The sequence below is a fragment of the Candoia aspera genome, chromosome 3, assembly GCF_035149785.1.
Source record: "Candoia aspera isolate rCanAsp1 chromosome 3, rCanAsp1.hap2, whole genome shotgun sequence".
In the NCBI taxonomy this organism is placed as follows: domain Eukaryota; kingdom Metazoa; phylum Chordata; class Lepidosauria; order Squamata; family Boidae; genus Candoia; species Candoia aspera.
Genome location: NC_086155.1, coordinates 2,641,699 through 2,664,195, shown reverse-complemented (window position 1 = coordinate 2,664,195; position 22,497 = coordinate 2,641,699). Strand labels below are relative to the sequence as shown.

Below are 22,497 nucleotides of genomic sequence, written 5' to 3'. Positions count from 1 at the left end.
AAGGGAAGAGAAGAAGAGGAGGACCAGCAGCCAGGGGGAGGTCCTCAGTTACAAGGGTGATGAGGGCACCATTGGAAGATCTGAAGGACCAGGTCGGGGACCAATTGTCATGGAGAAAACCTATCTGTGTGGTCATTAAGAGTCAACACTGACTTGATGGCACATCAATCCATCAATCTACTCAGAAGTAGAAGCAGCAAATATCGGAGCATCCTTTGAATTAAATGGAGCTGGAAGCTTTGGCAGAATTGCTTCCCCCAGCACTTGGCGCTCAAACCCCCAAATCCAAACATATTTACTTAACAGATTTATACGGCCGCCCATCTTAAGCAACTCTTGGCAGCTCACCACAAGAATAAAGCCAATAAATAAAACAACCATAAAACAGTAAAAACAGCAAAACAACAAAACAAAACGCTGTGCCATAATCGTCCCCTTGGGATGCCCCACGGCAGGTTCAGCTGCCCTCCTTCCATACCATCTGCCTAGATCAGTGTTTCTCAACCTCAGCGACTTTAAGATGCATGGACTCCAACTCCCAGAATTCCCCAGCCAATGTCTTAAAGTCGCTGAGGTTGAGAAACACTGGCCTATACAATCCTATCCCAGGGCTTCAGTAAAAATCCAGGTCTTATATGGAAGGGACCATGCCAGGAGTGGCTTTCTCTGCATTTCTTTCTTTATAAATCTCTCCTGTACAAGGGTTAAATCATTTCAGCTGTTCCTGGAGGGTTAAATAATCATTTCCATCAATATTTCCTAACGTTTTGATGCTCCTTGTACGGCAGGTACATCATGTGTTCTCATCAAAGAGCAATAACCGGGCATCACTATCCTGGCTATTGTATTGTATTTTCAGACTTTTCCTTCTTGTTCTTTCTTGTTATATGATTTCTGTTTTCCTAGAGTTGGTCAACACTTGAGTGAATATATTCTTTCTACTTCTTTCCTGCTTCACAATCAGCTCAGATCTCGCCACTGTGGACTTTATTTTTATTATTTTCTTCCTTCCTTGTGCTTGGAAGGATCTGGCTGTCCTTCTGCCCCGATGCGTCCCTTTACCCTTTCTTAGTCTCTATTTGATTTGCCAACAGCTGACAGTAACCCCAGAATATATTTACGACATTCATTTGTATACTTACCGTGGTCACTGCGTGTCAACAAATAGGAGTTCCCTTGATGCAACGCTGAAGGGTGATTTTTCCCATGACCAGATTCAAACCTGCCAGGGGTTTGATCAAGGACGCTCACTTCCTTCTCGCCCTCTGATTGTATGGACAGAGATGGGGAAATATGGGTTTTCCCTAGCAAGCCTGGATTGACATCTTACTGGCAATCACCCTCAAGATGAGGAAGTCTAAGGTTGGCTTAGAAGAGTTATAAAGCTCCTGGGGGGACACGATAGGCCCATTAGGTGATGACCAACTATTGCATTGGCTCCGAAGACAGAGCAGCGGTATCTTTGGAATCCAAGACCTTAGTAAGTAACTCAGATATTTTCAGGAGATTTGCAGTCAGGATCTCAGCCAGAGTGGTAGTCTGACCACATACAAAGATTTTCGCTTTGGTATATCTTCAGGATCTAAGATGGAGCAGCTCCATCATAGAGAGGTGAAGATCTTTGAGATCTTCTTGAATGGCCCAAAAGATGGACTTCTGGTAGGCCTGACCCCACAACATTGGGGATGTTGAGAATCAGGCCCCCCACTTGCATGCAGTGAGTGGTTTGTATAGCATAGATTCAGGAACTCTGGAAACTACCCTTTTATATTCTCAAGTCTTTCCCTGAATTGGTTGGAATTTTGGAAAAAGTTGGAAGGGACAAGGAAGCCTTGTTAGTGTTATGGAGATACTTTCCAGAAAGAAATGTGCTTGTGGGAAAGGACCTTACCCTTCCTGCTATCAAGAGGAAGGCTTGGATATTTGCAGCCCATCTTGGTCCTATCCTGCAGCAAAAACCTTATTATCCTCTGAAGCACCACCAAATATTCAAGGTTACTTAATAGACATTTACAAAGATTTATGAGATCTTGGATACACATTCTTACTTGAGAACTGTTGGGGAGGCTTCAGATAGCCAGATTTCCCCAACATTTATGCTTCAAGTCTGAAGGTTTTAATACTATAACATTCAGGTATTATAGACCATAGTTTGAAATATATTGTTGCTTAGCATTGGTTAAATATTCTATCGATTTCTATTTTTGTTCATACTCTGCCCTTGGATTTTCATCTTTTAGGCCTGTTATCTATGTGGCTTTACTGAGAAGGTATGAATTAGTTGATTGCTGGTGATTGGGGGTGGGGGTGAGCTGAGATGAAGGGTCATCCTTCTCCATAACTTGCAGTGATTCCCTGTTCTGTTGGTTGGGACAATCTTCTCAAGTTATTGCAAAACCATATGGAAGAAATTGCATGCATTATGACCTATGGAATGGTCTATACCAATGTTTCTCAATCTCAGCAACTTTAAGATATGTGGAGTCCAACTCCCAAAATTCGCCAAAAAGCCAGGCTGGCTGGGGACTTCTGGGAGCTGAAGTCCATACATCTTAAAGCATCCTGGCCAGAGAATTCTGGGAGTTAAAATCCATGTGGATTTCCCCATGCTGGCTGGGGAATTTTGGGAGTTGAAATCCACTCATCTTAAAGTTGCTGAGATTGAAAACACTGGTTTACACCAATATCCTGTCAGAGACACTAGGAAGGGTCCTAGAGGGACCTTAACAAAGTGGGGGAGCAAATAACTTCTAAAATATAAAATGCCCCCCACCCCTGTTTCACTTCTTCTCTAGTGTCAAAACAAAAGACATCCTGTCAGCCTCCCAGACAGGAAAAACGGCCAGATGAGCTAATTCTACTTTGTTGTGAAGCTACATTGACAGAATCTTGCAAGTCTGAAAGTACAGATCTCCCGCCGTCTCCTTTACAGCCTGAGAAACCGGGGAGGGTCCCTTCTGAGCCTCTTTCCCCTCCCATTATGCAGCTGTGGGCTGTGCCCTCTCTTATCTGCCCATTCCCTTGGCAGCCCCTCTTCCCCTCGCCCCTCGAGGTCATTCCCACCTCCCATTTCACATCCTCAGAAGCTTGTGCAGGAACTGATGAAAACCTTTGCACGCAGGGAGCATTTGATTTTCATTCAGTGCCCTGGATTAATTGTAAAAATGGGATATACTTTTTACAATTAACCCAGGGCACTGAATGAAAATCAAAGCTGTCTCTTGTCTCCATGTAACTGATTCCTTTCCTTTTAGTGGAACAATGGGGTCTTGACATAGTGAATACGAAACAGACGCTGCTGCTTTTTCATTGTTAAACAATAAGCGCATTCCCTTCTTATCAACGGTTTGATTTGTGCCTCTCTTAAAAGAAACTATGAAGCTTCTGAATGATGGGAGAAAGATGCAAAGACTGTTGAAACAAAATCTGGCTATTCTTGGTGGGTGCGGGGTTTCATTTCTGGTTTAAATGGTTTGCATCACAGTTTTGATAGATGGGCGGGACAGGTTAAATAGGAGGTGAGTTCTGCTTAACAGAGCCACCGGCTGCCAGAAAACTTTAAACCCTTATCTCATTCTTTATTAACGCCTTTCCTCCCTTGCAGGAAAGCTACTTATTTTGGAAAGAGAGGCATCGTTTTCAATCATGCCTAGATAATGGAAACTTATAGGATAGTGGGGCACACGGGGGCAGGGGGTAAATAAAACATGTGTCATCGTATCTTTTTTTACAGGAATCTTTGGGTTGAGAGATTTGCTCAGGAAAAGGCAGAGCGAAAGGCCTTGCAGGGTGGGCTACATGCAGACGGATTAAAAAGTAGACAAGGTGGCTATGAGAAAACAACCTCCCCCCCCCAAAAAAAATTAAAAACGGATCCAGACAGATGGTGATCTGTTATTTGTGGACTTTTGACTTTGGCAGAAACTAACTTCTTAACAGATTATAGTACACATCATGTCTCTTGTTTTCATTCAAGTATTTGACAAAGACGTTCAGAAGAGCAGGCTAGTTCAGTTTGGGCTGGACTGCATGCCCGTTAAGTGGAAATGTGGCTGGTCGGACATGCTACCCTGAGTGTTTGTCTTGGTTCCTCATCCCTCAAGAGGGTTGTGTTGATGGAGCGCAAGAAGATTCAGTCCCAAGTTCTGTGTTCTTCGAATTTTTATTAATCATGAAGAGGAAGATGAAATGGCTGAGGCTGGGAAGGAGGGAACCAATAATTCCCAGACTAGAGATGCTTTTTATGTAAATATATTGGAATTACCCAAGTTACCGGGTGATCCACCAATAAGCCATTAATTCAGAAGGAGGGGAGGAAGAAGCCTACAGCTGAAACCAGTGTTTTTGAACCTTGGCAACTTTAAGCGGTACGGACTTCAGCTCCCAGAATTCCCCAGCCAGCGTTAAATCAGAAACACTGATTTAAACCTTTGAGGATACATGTCTCTGACACCTTGGCGTTGCAAATGGGCAATCATCCCTATCTGTGAGAAAGATTGCAATCTAGCCAGGTTGTGCCTGCAAATCCACTGCCACGTGAATTGGCTTGAATGGAGTTATCTGGAGTTTGGTGACTTAGTGCAGAGACTGGATGGGAAATGAGACAGAAGAGATGGAGTGGATACTTAACAGATTTTGCAGGTGGTGCAGAACTGGGTAGGAGAGCTCATATCCTAGAAGACAGAAGTAATATTTTTCCTGATAGGTTGGAGAAAGGGTCTGAAATTTAATGGAAACAAAATTCTTCACCCAGGAAGGAGAAATCAAATGCACAGAGATAGGATGGGGAATAACTGACTTGGTAATGGTAACTGAGAAGAAGATCTTGGAACAGCATTGATGACAAACTGCGTATGAGTCAGGAGGCTACACTATTCCATGCGTTACTCCATGGGGTGGAATGTTGCTTCAGAAAGCAAAGAAATATGGGCTTACCCACAGCCTTTTCAATATGCTAAATTCTTAACGCACTAGACCAGCATTTCCCAACCTTGGCAAATTCCATATGTGTGGGCTTCAACTCCCTGAAATCCCCAGCCAGCACAGCCGTTGCTGAAAACTCTGGGAGTGAGGGCCACACCTCTTGAAATTGTCAAGGTTGGGAATCTCTTAGTGCATTAGCACATACTGGAGGTATGTCAAAGGGTTCTGGTAGAGTTACAATCTCTTGAACCCTCCACTCCTAGGTCTTTATTATCTACCCACTGCAGGAAGTCCTGTGGACCTGCACGTATAGCCTGTACCTGTGGAAGATGTTCCGGATTTTTGCCCTGCTGCTTTTGAGTTTTTCCATGCCTTCAAGTGAAGGGGCCACCGGAGGCCTGAAGTTCCAAATAACCCAGAAAGGGCTGGAATATGGTGCGTATCTCACGGCAGTCTTCACCTATGGATGGCGTGTTGGACTTAAGCTAAGTCAGGAAGTAAAACTCTCTGGCTTTGCCCATCTGCAGGATGGACAGTGACATCCTATGCGTCGTGACATCAGCATCAGCAAGTGATGTTTTTATGTAATTTGCATGATGAAGTCATTATGTTCTGATTCTAGCTATGGTATTTGGATCGTTAGGATCCTGGGTCACTTGGATCCTTGACCACTTTGGATTCAGTAGGATCACTTGACCCTCTTGCTCCTCTGTGGATTCTCACTTAGAGGTCGCCATGACATTTGAACAGGCTGTAGCAGCCTTCTCCAATACGGACCTTCTCTGGCTTTAGTGTTTAGTGCTGGCTAGGGATTACGGGAGTTGACATCCAAAACGTTGAAGGGTTGATGGTGTTATAAGGGACCAGAGGTTGAAGAAAGCTGCCCATCCCTATCTTGATGGGGATACAAGGCACAGATGAGGGAAGGAGAATGGGATTAGGAGCCAATAATTTGTGCTGTTTCCTTCTGGACCCAGCACTGGCAGCATCTCTCCTGTTGACCTCACCCCTTGTGAACTCTTTACAGCCAAGGAAGTCGTGATGGAGATGCTTCTGTCACAGCTAAAGAAGGAGCAAATCGAAGATAAAAACAGCAGTTACAAAGTGCCACCCCTGGGGGACGTCTTCTTCTCTCTCTCAAAGTAAGAGTGTGCACAGCTTCCTCCTCTTCCACATCCCAGAAGGCCCTAAGCTTCAGTGGTTCTCCTGTTTCCTCTAGTTCAGGGTTCCTCAACCTTGGCAACTCTAAGCTGTGTGGACTTCAACTCCCAGAATTGAACCAGTGGTTCAATTCTGGGAATTGAAGTCCGCACAGCTTAGAGTTGCCAAGGTTGAGGAACCCTGAACTAGATGACTGTCCTTTCAGAGGTAGACTTGGGTATCACATGCATCTCAGATGGAGACATAAAGTGGAAATTATGGATTGGTAGACGGGGGTGGGTGGGGTGGGGGGAGAGGGATGTCAAGAAGACCTCTCTCTCTCCCCAAAACAAGAGATTTCCTCTGCTTGTTCTTCCCTCCATGTCCTAACCCTTCTGCTCCATCGTGTGAAAGTTTCCACCCAATCAAAGGCAAATGAACTGATACTTGATCGAGCCATTATCAGATCAGGAAAGAGATGGGAATTATATTTCTCACAAGAAAAGAACTGTTTCTAGCCCTCTACATAGACCAGGTGGGAGGAAGAGAATCAAGAAACATGAGCACTGTTTTTTATAAATAGAGCTCGTGTTTGACACATAGCAGTGGCTGAAATGCTTTTGTAATGGCTTTATGGTTTTGGTACAATAAATCTGAGCCTCCATGGGAGATATATTCTTGAAGGAAATACATTCTTGCAGTGTTTCAGGCAGGAAACATTCTACCTGCTGATCTCTCTTTACCTTTGTTCTTCTTCATAGCATCAACATCAGCCGACTTCAGGTGAAGGACTCGGCAGTTGGTTTTGCTGAGGGCACGGGTCTCAAACTTGCCATCCAAAATGCTCAGATTGTATTCCATAGCAACTGGGTGATAAAAAGCTTGTTTGGGTAAGTATTTGTGGGGATTGGCATCTGAGGAATTGAGCAGATGGTAGAGTCCCTAAGACCAGTTATTCATTTGGTGTTTACCTGGCACATCTTGAGTAGAGTGTCCATGAATGCCAAGGTCCTTCATGTGAAGCCAAGCGGTCCATGGCTTCTTCTGATGTGGGGTTGGGTAGGAGTCCCATTGGTGGTTTCATCAAAACCATGACTGCATCTCTGCGGTGAAGGGAACCCTTTTGGTTGCATTCCCTTGTTGATTGTTCCTCACTCAATTAATTTTTGGTTATGGATTCAGCTCTTTGGAACAGTCTTCCTTCGAAATTAGACTTGCTCTTTCTTTAATTGTGTTTTGGAAGATGGTGAAGATAAAGCATCTCTGATGACAGCCCTTCCTATATGGAGGACATTTGGAAATTAATTGTTCACCATCATTTTTATTTTTCTCTCCATGTGATCTTTTCTTAATAGATCAGTGTTTCTCAACCTCAGCAACTTTAAGATGTGTGGACTTCAACTCCCAGAATTCCCCAGCTGGCTGGGGAATTCTGGGAGTTGAAGTCCACACATCTTAAAATTGCTGAGGTTGAGAAACACTGGAATAGATTATGATGATGATGCTGGCTGGGTCAGGATTGGCACTATGATTCTATCTGAACCTTACAGTCAATGTTTTATATGTGTATTTCCATTGTTTTTTCTGATTTATATCATGGATGTTTCCTAATTGTTGTTATTAGAATGCAGCCATGTAAATGCATGGTAAAAAGGGGCAGGGCCTCAGCTGTGCACCTTCACTTTTTTTTAACCTCTGCCTGAGAGTATCAAAATGAAATAAATAAAAGCAAGAAAATAAAAGCCCCTTACTGGATGTCCACAGCCAGCTAGGCAGCCATTCTGCTCCTCTATAGCCATTGCAGAAGGAGGATGCTCTTCAGGTGGACTTATATGCACCCCAGCCTTGTGACTGCTAGGAGGTTAATACAGTTTCCCTCTACCCCCTTAGACAGGACAGTGGCACCGCTGAGATCAGGATCGATCAACTGTCCCTCTTCGCTGTCCTTGGACTGGACATGGATGATGGAGGACGGCCCCTGGTTCAGTGTACCAGGTGCCATTCCAACATTAGAGACTTGGATATTAAATTTTCTGGGCCAAAGAGGTAAGCCACAGACTGCTTTCCTCATTTGCTTACATAGCAGCCTTAGTCATAAAATGCAGCCCATCCTGACCTTGGCAAGTGGGAAGTCCATTCCAGGAAAGTATCTCATCAGCCTGGTTCAGGTGGGGTGTGAAGCCATGAATTCCCCATAACTGGTTGGGAGAGTTACACTTGGCTGGGCCCACACTATATACTAAGCTCTAAACCTGGGGGAAGAGAGACTGGGGCCAGGGGCTGTGGGCTGTGGGCAGATATGGGATTTTGAGCGCGTCTGGTGGGCACGCTCACAGAATGGCCACCACATGTTCCCAGAACAACCACTCGGCAGAATAGGTTGCTTTCTCACATCCCAGTTGGACTTTGGTGGGGCCTGAAGGCATTCTCCAAAAATGGTGCTGAATGCCGGTGATTGGCTGGCTGTGTGCCCCTTTTTATTTGCTTTTATTTCTTTATATTATCTTGTTTTGGAAAATCAGCTGGGACAGAGAACCTGATGGGCATCAGGGTTGTCTGCAGGGTGTCATAAGAGTCAAGTTGGCAGCCCCCCCCCAACCACACAACAGAAGCTGCCATCTATAAACACCCCTGGTGGGCACCACAGAGCACACTGCCTACCCCTGTCTATTTCACAAACCACGATACTTGGTTAATCCATCAAGCTAAGCCCAACTTGCCACTCTTCCAATGGCCAAGAGGAAGGTCATCTCTGGTGGCTTCTTAGGGTTCAGAAGTAGGTTGTGGAAGATGCTGGAGGCCTCCAATATGCTTGCTGGGCCTAAAGTGGCCCTGCAGGTTGTGTGAACCCCAGCTTGGTCTTCCCAAGTTATGGGAATATAGCCATATACTGTATGTGGCTGGAGGTCTTGGTGCTTTGTAAAGGAACATCTCCATCCACGTGGTGTGCTCCAGGTTGGTCCTGCTCCAACCTTGCTCCCTTCTTATGCAAAAGCCCGGAGTGGCCCTTCCAAGCAAGCTTCCTCCTCTCTAACCCCCTGCTAAAGCCACCCTCTGCGAGGGAAAGCTCTCCTAGCCCCCTGCTCCACGCATGCTCTTTTGTAAGACCCCTCCCCATCAAAAAGCATGGCAGGGACAAGGCTGTGGTAGCAGACCTGTTGGCATCAACTCCATTCTCTTGCAGCCAACTCTACAATCTGATCAGCTTTGCTCTCAAGGGGATCCTGATCTTCGACGTCAAGAAGGAGGTAAGATTTGGGGCCTCCTCCTCTCAAAGCATGTCCTTTTATGGACTAAGGCAAAAGGCCACCGAGTGTCCCTCTGTCTTCGTTGCTCCACCAAGTCTTGCCTCCTTTGCGTGGCTTCCCAATCGGCCTTCCAAATACAAATACACCGAGACCAGCATTCCCAGCACCGCGGCTGAAGGATTTCCCTTTGCTCTGTGACTACATTTCCCAGAATCCCCAGCCCAAGGCAAGGAGGGATGAGAATTCAGGGAGCTGTGGTCTGGCACATCTGCCAGGGGGTCGAAGCCTGATTACATATACAAATGAGTGCCAGACTTGGAATGGGCAAGGGGGGGGGAGGAGAGAGAGAGAGGGAGGAAATTGTCCATTGTGAAGTCACCATGCAAATGAATTTGCATAATTTGGGTGATGAAGTCACAACGCACTCAAAGTCCATCAGAGGCCATTGTTATTTCTGCTGGATGACTTGGGACACAGATGCTTTTTAATGCAGAAGTGTGTGTGAAAAATATAATGTTTGCCCTTAATTAAAAACAGAGCGTTTCAGAAGTGTGTGTGGGTGTAAAATATATTGGGAAGTTTTGCAGTAGTTCTCTATCATCAAATAAATCAGGCCTGTTCATGGAATAGAGGTAGAGGCAGGGTGGTGTAGTGGTTAAAGCACTGGAGTAGAATATGGATTCGAGTCCTCCCTTAGGCATGGAAGATCCCTTTGAGCCTGTCCCATCCTCTCTGCCAACCCACCTCACAGGGTTGCTGTTGCGGGAAATTTAGACGTTGTCAGAGAGCCACGTTGGTCTATGGTAGCAAAACGTCAGGAGGATCTGGTGGCGCCTTCTCTGACCAACCAGTTTTATTTTGTTTATTGGTGAGCCTCATGCCTTTAAATAAAATGGGTTAGTCAGAAAAGGCGCTACCAGACTCCTTCTGATTTGGAGGGGAGAATAGGAACGTAAACTGCCTTCAGCTGTACAAAATAAAGACAGAATAAAAATCAAGTAAATAAATAAAGGAGCATTCTCGGTGACTGAACGTGGAAAGTTCTTTTCTGCAGGAAGTAGAGATGGCTCTTTGAAAGACCCCTGGCTGTCTGGTCTTTAAAAGATTGAGTCCTCTACCGGGCACCTATCAGGAGAAACCGGAAATACATCCGCCTCACAAAGAGCATTGCAGAGGACTGCAACTTGCATTAAATCTGCAGTAGCTAAGTGATCTATGTCAGATTCTTGGCAGGAGCAAGATTCTCACGGAGTCTTTTTAAATGAGATTCATGAGAAGGGAAGGAGGATGGGTTACCGAAATTTCAACAACTGGATTACTTTCATTTGAGAGCATAATTTGTCTTTCAGCTCGTTAGCACAGAGACTTTTTCCACCCCTTTCGGATGCCCCTTCTCTGAACAGGCGGGTCGGCGGCCTTTTTCCCAAGCAAGGAGGAATGTGCAGGTGTTGGTTAATGTTTTCCCAGCCACCTCCTGAATCCTTATCAGGCCGTGAACAGGACAGGACAGGACAGGACATGCAGATGCAGGGTGGAAACGAGGGTATAATTCCAATCAAAGATTGTGCATCTCCCCATCAGGGAGAAGGCGGTGGACAGATGATTTGCCAGACAGATGAGTGGCGAGAGTACAATCCATCCACCCACCCTCCATCCATCCATCCATCCATATCCATCCATCCTCCATCCATCCATCCATATCCATCCATATCCATCCATATCCATCCATCCATCCATCCATATCCATCCATCCTCCATCCATCCATCCACCCATCCTCCATCCATCCATCCATCCATCCATCCATCCATATCCATCCATATCCATCCATCCATATCCATCCATCCTCCATCCATCCATCCATCCATCCATCCATCCATATCCATCCATATCCATCCATCCTCCATCCATCCATCCATATCCAACCATCCTCCATCCATCCATCCACCCATCCTCCATCCATCCATCCATCCACCCATCCATATCCATCCATATCCATCCATCCTCCATCCATCCATCCATATCCAACCATCCTCCATCCATCCATCCACCCATCCTCCATCCATCCATCCATCCATCCATATCCATCCATATCCATCCATCCTCCATCCATCCATCCATATCCAACCATCCTCCATCCATCCATCCACCCATCCTCCATCCATCCATCCATCCATCCATCCATCCATATCCATCCATATCCATCCATCCTCCATCCATCCATCCATATCCAACCATCCTCCATCCATCCATCCACCCATCCTCCATCCATCCATATCCATCCATCCTCCATCCACCCATCCTCCATCCATTCATATCCATCCTCCATCCATCCTCCATCCATCCACAGTCTTCTCCCCACCTGTTTACCTGTTAGGTTTACACACTGTTTTCCCCCCAGGACTTCAAGGCAGCTTGTATGGCACTCAGTCCTCCCTGAAGAGTAGGCTGGATTGAAGAATGACTAGCTCAGAATCTCCTAGGGGACTTCTGAATGGTATATCAAGCCCACCTTCTCTTAAGTTCTCAGAGTAGAGGGATACTACCGTACAAAGTTTTACATGACTTCTACTCCTGCACATACATTACGAGATCTGGTGTAATATCCATACCTTTCTGCTCTGAGAGCTTAAGGGAAGGTGGAACAATATATAGTTCTGACAGCTTCTATATGTAGTCCTTCCTGCAACCCCTGAGCACCAGGGCTGGAGAGCTCCTAAAGCTACTGTACAGTATAGACCAGCCTTTCTCAACCTTTTGACCCTGGAGGGACCCTTGAGATATTTCTCAGGCCTCGGGGAACCCCTGCCCATTCAGGCTCAAATATAGGCCAGAAAGTACAAAATTATTATATTCATTTCATGGGTAGGCCTGTATAGATGCATTAACAGTGTTCCTAAACTAGAAATAAAGAATGAAACTTTCCTCTTTAATGCAAAGTTGCCCAAATTTGAAATAATTTTTTAAACAAATTGTCATCTCCCAGGGAACCCCTAGTGACCTCTCGTTGAACCCAAGGGTGCCACGGAACCCTGGTTGAGAAACCCTGGTATAGAGTCTTCTAAGGTGTGCACCCCATAGAATAATATCTGGCTATGCATGTCTGACGATTCCTCATGAGGATGAAGTTGGCCTTGTTGTGTCTCCTGGTGCTCCATTAACCAGCATGCTTCCGTGGCTGAAGCTGGTCCTGGACATGGGTCTCAGTGCCTCACCTGTATTAGTTATACCTGTAATGGTTTGTGGGAATGACCTGTGTGGTGGGGAGAGATGCTGCCTAGGGAATGATTAGGTAAGAGAGGGCACAGCCCACCGCTGCATAATGGATGGAGAAAGAGGCTCAGAGGGGACCCTCAGGCTGTAATAGAGACATGGGAGTTTTGCATTTCCAGACTTGCAAGTTTCTGTCAATGTAGCCTTACAATAAAATAGAATTAGCTCATCTGGTCATGTTTCCTGTCTGGTCTACCTGGGAGGGCTGACAATAGCACCCTGTTTCTCTTTAAAGCAGGGTTGGACGGAATACTTTTCAAATAATGGAAACTTCCCCCAACTGGGTGCCCTCCAGATATACAATACTGGATAATAATTCACTAGTTGGGAATTTAGGAGTCAACTCCAACATGTCTGGAGGACATCAGAGGTTGGGGAAACTGAAAAAGGCCATGCTTCTCTATTCCGGCCATCTCTTCTTCTTCATGCTCAAAGTTTCCTTCCCTTCCAGGTGTGTTCAGAGCTCAAAAAATCTGTTGACAATCTTGCACAGCATTTGAGAAGCATCAAGTGTGAGTACACAGACCATGATCAAATTCAACATCAGCTTCCTCTCCTTGAAGGAGAGAATTCCCAGGCTCTGTTCAGTGCTTGAATGTTGCTTTCTCTTGTTCTTCTCTAGTTTTGGCCCAGATAGACTCCATAGCAGGAATTGATTACTCCTTGGTGAGCAAACCAGACATTGCAGAGGTTCGATGCAATCTGGACTTCAAGGTAATCCCCTGGGGGAGGGACAGCATTCACATTGATCTCAGTTGGTCTGTGATCCTTTGATATATATTTTTTAATTTCTCTGCCCAGTGGCATCTGCAAGGAGCTGTCCAATCGGCAAGGTGGTGGAGCTACCATCATGATGCTCCATCTGCCAATGTAGCTCAGCACCCCTGAAGATGCTGCCGCCTTTGCCCCTGGGGTTCATGGAATGAAATCCAGTGAAAAAATGGGTTTCAAGAGTAACATTGTCCATTGTTCCCATACAATGTAAACTTTGCTAGTTGAGGTGTGAATGGGTCAACTGAATCCAGTGGATTGAGAACTTTGCAAACTCCACTCGGATCAGAAGTAAAACTGGCCCAGTCGATTCAAAGCAAGAGAAGAAGCAGACAAGGGGAAGCTTGAGGAAAATCAAAGCAGTAGGCACTTCCCCTATATACAGCCCACTCCATGGTAAAATGGTTAGGCATTTTCTTTATATTCACAGGCCTAACACAAACTGTGGAGTCCTTGGTGCTCTCTGAGCCTTGTTGTTTTCTTGCAGACATTTCATTGCCAGGCTAGGCAACAACTTCAATGCAAGGAGGGAGTGGACCTTGCTCTCGGTTTATATACTGAGAGCAAGGCCCACTCCCTCTTTGCACTGAAGATGTTGCCTAGCCTGGCAATGAAACGTCCGCAAGAAAACAACCAGGTTCAGAGAGCACCAAGGGCTCCACATTCAAGCCTGAGCTACAAATATTCACTTTGATTGCTAACACAAACTTCTTGGCAATATGGAGAACATCACTCATGGAACCGTTTGGTCAGGGGAACTTAATTGAGCATGTTTTCAACCAGTTCTTCCTCCTTTCCAAAATAGAAAGGAATGGCTTAACCATTTCTCCCCCTCTTGTCTTTCAGGGGGAATTCTTCTTGGTGAAAAAGCCCCACAGAAGCCCCTTCCTGCCCACCCCCTTCTTCCTCCCCAACCAGTCAAGCTCCATGATTGTTCTAGGGATCTCCGATTTTTTGGTCAACTCAGCAGCTTTTACGTACTTTGCTGGAAAGAAGTTACAGGTGAACTACACTGACAAGAAGGTAAGGCTTGTCCAGGGATGATCCTAGCTTGAACAGAAGGAAGGTCTGCCTGATTTGGCATCTTTTTATCTCCACTAGACAACCAGTTTTTGTCTTATGAAGGCCAGAAGTAAAGAATGAGGCTAATCCTAGAAGTTGGCCATCGAAGCAATCTCCCTCTGTTGAGGGAGATGGGCGGTGATGAAATTTGAAATATAAACAAATAAAATAAAAATTGCTCATCCTTTTAAGGCCATCAGGTGGTGCCCAACACCTATGAAGCCAATTCTGTAGTCTGCATTCTATCCCGTAAATGAATATTTTGGTTCATTGATCCTGTGCCTCCTACTGTTTTCCTTCCTGGCCAATCCCGTTGTGTTCTAGCATTTTGAGAAAGGGAAAACCAATGTTTTAATAATTAAAAGGGACAACCAACCAACCAGGAGAGTGACTTGGATAATTTTCCTATACTGGATTTACTGAGGTGACCTATTAAAATTTTGAAAGACTTGGTGAGAAGGGACAAAGAAAAAAAAAAAAAGAAATCAAGTCCCAGGACATTATTTGAAGGGATTAAAGTAAAGGGAAGGAATATATAGTTGGTTTATTTGATCAAGGTTAAAATAGATTTGTTATTTCTGGTAATCCTTAATGGACTTTTGCTGACCAGGACTGAATGATGAGGTTTTAAGGATTTGTCTATAGATAAGAGATGTGATATGGGATGAAGAGATCGTTTGTTGTATTTTAAGATAAAGTGATAAGTTGTTAAAATTGTTTATACTTGTTGAGATGAAGGGGGAATTTTCTATTCTATTCTTTCTTCTCTATTCTTTTTTCTTTCTTTTTTCTCTTCTGCCCTTTTTTCCCCTATGCCTTGATTTTTTGTAGTTTTTTGTCTGTATAGCTGTAATAGTAAAATTATTTGGAAAAAAAGAGAGAGAGAAAGGGAGAGCTATCTCTCCTGTTAGACCTTCTGCAGATCCTGAGTCAATGGGGTTCCCTCCATCATGCATCTTCCCAGACAAACCTGAAAAAATGAATCATATACATCTAAGCAAATTTTACATACATCCCGTACATCAGCTTTGAGGACAGAAAGGCCTCTTTAAATTTCTGGAAGCTAAAAGGATATTAAGGAGAGCTTGGTTGGATGGGATCAAATCTCCTTTATCTGCCTGTGACTAAGCTCACAAGAATTCTTGGCCAGATCTCATGGAGTTATGGAGTTGGAAGGGACTCTGTGAACCTTTCTTCTATTTGGTACTTTTTAAAATTGTTTCAGTCTATATTTTACACTGGAATTTTATTATATAATTATTGTTTTATCTTGTAAACCGCCCAGAGTCCCTCCGTTCAGGGGAGGTGGGCGGTGACAAATTTGATAGATAAATAAACAAACAAATAAATAAACAAATCGTCTAGCCAAGACCCCCACAGTGTGCAGGAATACCAGCTAAACCTTCCTTGAGAGGCGACCGTCCAGCCTCTTCTTGAAAACCTTCAGAGTTGGAGATCTTTTCACGCAGGCTGTTCCAGTACACCAGCATGATCTCAGTAGAGCGGAGGTGGTTTTATTTTATCTCAAGAGTCTTAGGGGTGCCCTGCATGCATCCACTTCCACGTTCTGTGCAGATGGATCTCACACCCTCCAGTTCCGATGCATAAACCCCACCTCCTGGAAGACTCTCCCCCAGCAGGACGTCCAGCACCCACCTTGGTGCAATTCGGAAACCAAGTTAACCCTGTTTTATTTTGGTGTGGTCAAAAAAGTCAAGATGGCAGCCATGTAAAAACAGGCAGAGCCTCCATTGTCCTGTCATGGCTGCCATACTGACCTTTTTGACCACACCCTCATCGTTTGGGCTTTATTTTGGGTTTTATCCTTGCATGTTGTCTGTGTGTTTGTGTCTCTGTGTGGGGGGCTCTTTTTCGTTTTTGATATTGATTTGGATTTTGTGACTTATTATTGTTTTCTTTTTGGGTTTGACGTTGCACACCACCCAGGGTCCTTTGGACTGGGCTGGGTTATCATAAATACTGTAGAACTAACAACAAACAAATCTGTTTTCCTTTCAGATACCCAAAAGCGTCCCTTTTCGCCTGAATACCAATAATATCGGATTGCTTTTACCCGAGGTGAGTGAAGAAATCTGATGGCCTGGGGAATCCGGGGGGGGGGGGAGGGAATAGATAGATTGCCCCCTCCCACAGTCAGCAACCATCTCCAGCCTGTCTTCTCCCTCTCCAGCTGAAGAAGCAGTTTCCAGGGATGCCCATGGAAATGCACCTGGCAGCGTGGAAGGAACCGAGGCTGCGCTTTCGCCCCTGGGGTCTGGAGGCCACGGTCCTCGGGCGGGCCGAGGCCTTCGTGGTCCTGCCGAACAGCAGCCTGGTCTCCGTGTTCATGCTCAACATTGTAAGCATTGGGGGGGGGAGCGGCACGCAGGGCGGGGAAACCAGGACGGGGCAGGGGGTTGGATACATGTCGTCGTTTTCCAGGGAGCTCGGCAGAAATGAAACTCGGCGCAGTGTGGGTGGACTGTCCCAGGTTGAAGAAGTGGGTTGGATGGGAAATGGGTGGCGGTGGCATGCCATCTCTCTAAGCCCGTGAGAGGAGAACACAGGCAGGACAAGGAGGAGAAGAGGAGGAGGAGGGGAAGGGGAAGAGGAGAAAGAGAAGGGGAAGGTGAAAGAGGAGGGAGGGGGGAGACAAGGAGAAAGAAAGGCCAGAATGCTAAAAGAAGGACAAGAATAGAAATGGTGGTAATTACAGGGTGGGAATGCTCTGATTCATGGAGGACATTACAAGAGAAGGGAAAAGATTCCAGAACAGCGAAGCACACGTCACGGTCCTCTGGGGCTGCGTCAACCAATCAGCGGAAGTCCTAGTAGGCAACCTAGTGCAGAAAAGACCAAATTCCATGATGCGCACTTTGGTTGGGCTTCTTCTGTCTGAGCGTGTCGTTCCAAGCCAGCCTGTTTGGCTAAGTGGTGCTTCAAGTATCTTCCCCGCGCCCAGTTAAGCGGGGTTAATTCAGTCCTCGGACTAAGGGCACCGTGGAAATGGCAGCCTTGGGGATCAGCGCTCCACTCTGGGGGGTGTGGGGTGTATTCTTTTCCCCATGTTTCAAATCCCCAAGTGGCAAGGGACAAAGACGGATGTGGTTCAGGAAAGACTGGGTGATGGTCAGGCTGCCTTTGTGGCCCTTCCGTGTCAGCAGACAGCCATTTTGAAAGAGCCTTGGCCAGACCTGGTTAAGCAACGGATGATGGGTTCGGAAGGTCCTGTATGGACCACACACAACGTCAGGGACAGTTCTTGTTGAGCCTTCCAAGAAAACACACAGTCTCCTAATAGATTACAGCAGTGTTTCTCAACCTCAGCAACTTTAAGCTGTGCGGACTTCAACTCCCAGAATTCCCCAGTCAGCTTTGCAAAGTCCGCACAGCTTAGAGTTGCCAAGGTTGAAGAACCCTGGTCTAGAAGACCTCCAAGGTCCCTTCCAACCTACGATTCTATGATTCCATGATTCTATGAAATCCACTTGACTAAGTTTTCTTCTGACTCTCAGGACTGCAACTTCACTGGACAGGTGTTCCTGGAAGGTGACAATTCGGGGAATTCCATTGCCAAGATCAGAGGCTCAGTGGTCCTCAACAGGTGAGCCTCTCTGTTCTGGGTCCCCTTCCCCTTCCATCTCCCCAAAGCATCTTCTCCCATTTATTAGGGCCACAGGGACTTGGGATATTTTTATGAAGGAAGTCAAATGCTGAGATGGCGTGGCTCCTCGCTCACTTTTTAGAGGCCAGCCTCACCAGACCTTGGGTTCTCTCCACGGAACGTCTTCCATCGGGTTTTAAAATTCAGAAAGGCAAGGCAGAAGCAAGGTGTAACCTAAGTGTCCATGGCTGGGCATAGATGGGAAATAGGGAGGCCTTTGGAAGTTGCTGAACTACAGCAACCAGAAGTCCCTGGAATCATGGCTAACGATGGAAGATGCCGGGACTTGTATTTTATCTCAAGTTCCCCATCTTCTGTACCGTTCTGCTATTTTTTCAGAGACAGAGTTCTGATATCATCAATGTCCTTTGGGGAGCACAGCTCAGCCCCCCTCCCCAAACATGCTTCCAAATCCTTCATTAGCTAAATAAAATCACAGCAGATCCAGCAGTAGGATGTCCATGCTAGTTTCTCTGGAGAATTTACAACCATCACAGGCAACCCCCAAAACTGGCAGCAGCTAAATGCCAACAGCTTCAGAGGTGTCAAAAACAGGGATCAAAATGCCATAAGGAAGGGATACAAATCAAGGAACACCCAACCTCACTGAAACTGGTCCTTCTTCTTCGCCACCTTGGCTTTCAGCATCAGTTGTATCCTGGAAAAACTGTGCTATAGGCCTAAGGTGCAAATGCTCAGTTGAAATTCCAGGAGCAATTAAAGGTGGGATTGTGTCCATGGGCTGGCCGTGGGGCTTTCTTGAGAGTACAAAAATAACCTGGCTCAAGATTTTCTCTCCTTCCATGTGCCCAACAGCTTGCGCTTGTCTCAGGAGTGGTCAAGGATTGGTGAGATCCAGGTGAGTGGAGTCCTTGGTGCTCTCTGAGCCTTGTTGTTTTCTTGCAGACATTTCATTGCCAGACTAGGCAACCTCTTCAGTGCTCATGAGTGTTTCATGAGTGAGCAGAAAAATTTGTTGCGGAGAATGAATGGAGCTTGCTTGAAATCTCATGACTTGAGTTAGGGGTCTACCCATTTGGACCTTCTTAAAATAATGTGTGACATGAATTCTTGGATGACAGTGATGTGATAGCCACAAAACAGGAGGAGTCTGGTATCACCTTTCCTGCTAACAAATTTTATAAAAAGGCAGAATCTTTGTTGAGCTGTAGTTCCCTCCCTGGTTGAGGCTGAGGCTGAGGCTGAGGCTGAGGCTGATGATGAGGTGGCAGTTGTTGAGGTCATCATATGGAATTTCATGAGGGATTCATTTCCATGGACCCAGTTGATGGAAATGCCCTCAAGGAATCTCTAGTAAGGGAGGGGCTTCAAGAGTAAGAGTTGAGAAGGCTTCTTCTAGCTCAGCCATGAAGACATTGCCCTATTGAGGACCAACGAGGGTGCCCATGGCTCTGATACTGCTTTGCAAGCACACGTTGTTGCCAAAGGTGAAGTAGTTATGGGTGAGTCCAAAGTCACACAGTGTTATGGCAAGGTGGGAAGTTTGGGGGCCAGGGATGCTGTTCTTGATGGTTGAAGTCCATGTTGGTGGGGAGGTTGGTGCAGAGTGCCTCAACACCCACGGGGCTAAAATGGCGTTGTTAGGGAGCGTGTCTGTGGAATTCAATCTTGAGTAAGATGCATCTCATGAGAGCTTCTGCCTTTTAATCAGATATGTCAGTCGGAAAAGGGACATCCAGAGTCTTCCTGACCTTTTGTTGCCATAGACTGTCATGGGTATCATAACATGTCATGCCCCTCTTGTCCCTTCCAGCTGATCAAGGCTACCTGGGAGGGGATGTGTGATTGGGTTCAGTCAGTGGTTAACTGCCTTGAAGGAGGGGGTGGTGCACCCTCTTCTCAAGGGGCCATCGTCCAACCCAACCAGTCTGGCCAGTTTTCATGCAGTTTCAGATCTTTCCTTTTCAGGGAAGGTTGTGGAGAAGGTGCTTGCGCTGCAGGTTCAAAGGACTCTGGGTGAAATGGATTCTCTGGACCCCTTTCAGTCAGGATTCAGGCCAGGGTATGGGATGGAGAGAGCATGGATCTCACTCTTGGATGACCTCTGGCATGAGCAGAAAGGGGGCAGTGCATCCATTCTTGCTTTTCTTGACCTCTCAGCAGCTTTTGATACCATCATCTGTGGTATCCTTCTGGACCAGCTCCAAGAATAGGGGGTGGGCTGCACTGTGTTGTGTTGGTTCTCCTCCTTCCTCCAGGGCCAGTTCCAGTTGGTGTTGATAGGAGGGGAGAGGTCCCGCCCACAGCCCCTCCTTTATGGGGTACTACAGGGCTTGGTCCTTTCTCCCCTCCTGTTGAACACCTACATGAGGCTGCTGGGTGAGATCATCCAATGGTTTGAGATATCACCAGTATGCTGATGATACCCAGGTTTACATCTCTACTCCAGGCTGCCCAAGTGATCTGCAGATGTCCTATCCCAGGGTCTGGAGGTTGTGGGGGCCTGGGTGGGGTGCAACAGGCTTCAGCTCAACCCAAGGAAGACTGAGTGGCTTTGGGTGTTTGGACCTTCTGGAGCTGGGAACTTTCCATCATTTATCCTGGATGAGGTGGCCCTGCCTCAGACAGACCTAGGGTACAATATGGGGGTCCTCCTGGTCTCACGACTCCTGCTCACAACACATGTATTTGATTGCAGGGTTGCAGATGCCATCTTGTTCTTTTCGCCCCATCCCTATGGACTGCCCTCCTCCTCCTCCTCATCATCATCCCAATTTGTTGGGTTGATTGTGACAATTTTCTTTGTATTGCACAGGTGTACTTTCTGGAGAAGCTCCTGAAGATAGCTGGGCAAGTGGCATTATCAAGGGTTAACAGTGAGTCCAGACCCATCTCCCCCTTTTTTGAAGAGGTGTCTCCCTCCCCTTGGTTTGGAGATGGAAGCTATGGCTTCCTGGAGCCCATCCTCTCCTCTTAGGACCATCCTTTCTCTTTCCTTAGGGAAGCTCAGAGAAGGAATGATGCTTCCCAGAGTCTATGGTGCCAGCTTCGTGGATCCTGAAGTCACAATGCATGAGGTGGGTACCTAAGCAAGTGGCAGATGGGCAGTTCTGTTTCCTGGAAGCTTGACCTCTTGACTTGCTACCCCTTTTCCAATTCTGAGGCTTCATGCTGTTGCCTTTGTTCAGGTCTAAGGGTTCCAATATTGGAAAATTGGAATATCCAATAATATTCCCATGGTATTCCAATAATACTCACATTACTAGATCTTTTTTAAATCCAGTAAAATTCTGGTAAGCTGTGCTTTATTTAACCAGGCTTAGCATTATGTGTGAACCCAGCTGGTGCTTAGAATGATAAACAGGAAACAAATTTTTTGCTGTTCTTGATTGACCACTTGGTTTGAGTCAGAGCAATGCAGTTGGGGGATCAAAAGCCAGTTTGAAAAGGCAGATGCTTAAACAGTTGGGTGTTTGTGTGGGGAGGTTTGCATTCAACTCCAAAGAGATCAGAAGGCTTGGAGAGGCCATGTTTAAACCAGGTTACATTTCTGCATGATTAAGGGAAAAAGAAAATAAGGGGTATCTAAAGAAAATAAGATGCTTTGGGGATCTGCTTTGGAGATAATTCCGTACAACCAAAGAGACTGACATAAGGACACTGAAGGAAGAAGGGTGGTAAGGTCATGGGAGACACAGTTAAATCTGATAAATAGATAGATAAATATAAATAAATATAAATAAAATAAATCGTGTTTTCTCAAGGACACAGGGCCATTCAAACTAGAGAACCCCTCCAACCAGGAAGAGGTTTTGCAAAGGATTTTCTAAGAAGCAAATATACAGGATACTGTAATGCTTTATTTTTCAAAGATGGGTACAAAGTACTCAAGTGGGGGTGACTGCAGGGTGTGGTCAAAGAAGTCAAGGTGGCAGCTACACAGGGCATTTGAAGCTCTGCCTGCAAAGCACATTAAAATGGGTGTGGCTTCAATTGCACTGTTGAGGGTGCCATGTTGACCTTTTTGACCATGCCCGGAGGACACCCCCATCCTCAAGAGACAGGAGAGATGACTGGAGGGTGCAGAATTTTACCTTTGTGTGTTTCTTTGCCTCTCTGCAGGGATATATGCTAATAAAAACAGATCTGCACTATCCTCTTCAGAAGACCGTTGCGTAGTCCATGCGATGGCCACACGGAGTAAAAGGACGAAGAAATATGAAATGCATCGGTCCCCTACTTGAACCTGCACTGCAGCAAGAACAGAAACCCCATAATCTTGGAGGTCATGTGGGACACTAGGCACCCAAGCCATCATTAGGGGTCAATAATTCCCAGGGAGCTTTCCAGGAGCCATTCGATTTACGTAGAGTTTGCCATATGGACATTACATCCCTCACAAGCACGTTGATAGCCCAAAACCAGCAGTTGCCTGTGTATCTCCAGCAAAAATGGAT

General features: G+C 45.9%; 1 protein-coding gene across 1 annotated transcript; it reads left to right on the top strand.

Moving 5' to 3' along the window:
* Positions 1-1,587: 1,587 nt before the first annotated feature.
* On the top strand, positions 1,588-22,219 carry LOC134493788 (bactericidal permeability-increasing protein-like). The gene is made up of 16 exons (XM_063298561.1): positions 1,588-1,659; positions 5,187-5,358; positions 5,951-6,065; positions 6,825-6,953; positions 7,954-8,109; positions 9,248-9,311; positions 13,034-13,094; positions 13,205-13,296; positions 14,200-14,376; positions 16,435-16,494; positions 16,607-16,774; positions 17,931-18,019; positions 18,896-18,938; positions 20,856-20,916; positions 21,041-21,117; positions 22,163-22,219. Exons 1-16 carry the CDS (start codon positions 1,588-1,590, stop codon positions 22,217-22,219), a joined length of 1,593 nt encoding a protein of 530 aa, XP_063154631.1.
* The last annotated feature ends 278 nt before the right edge of the window (positions 22,220-22,497 follow it).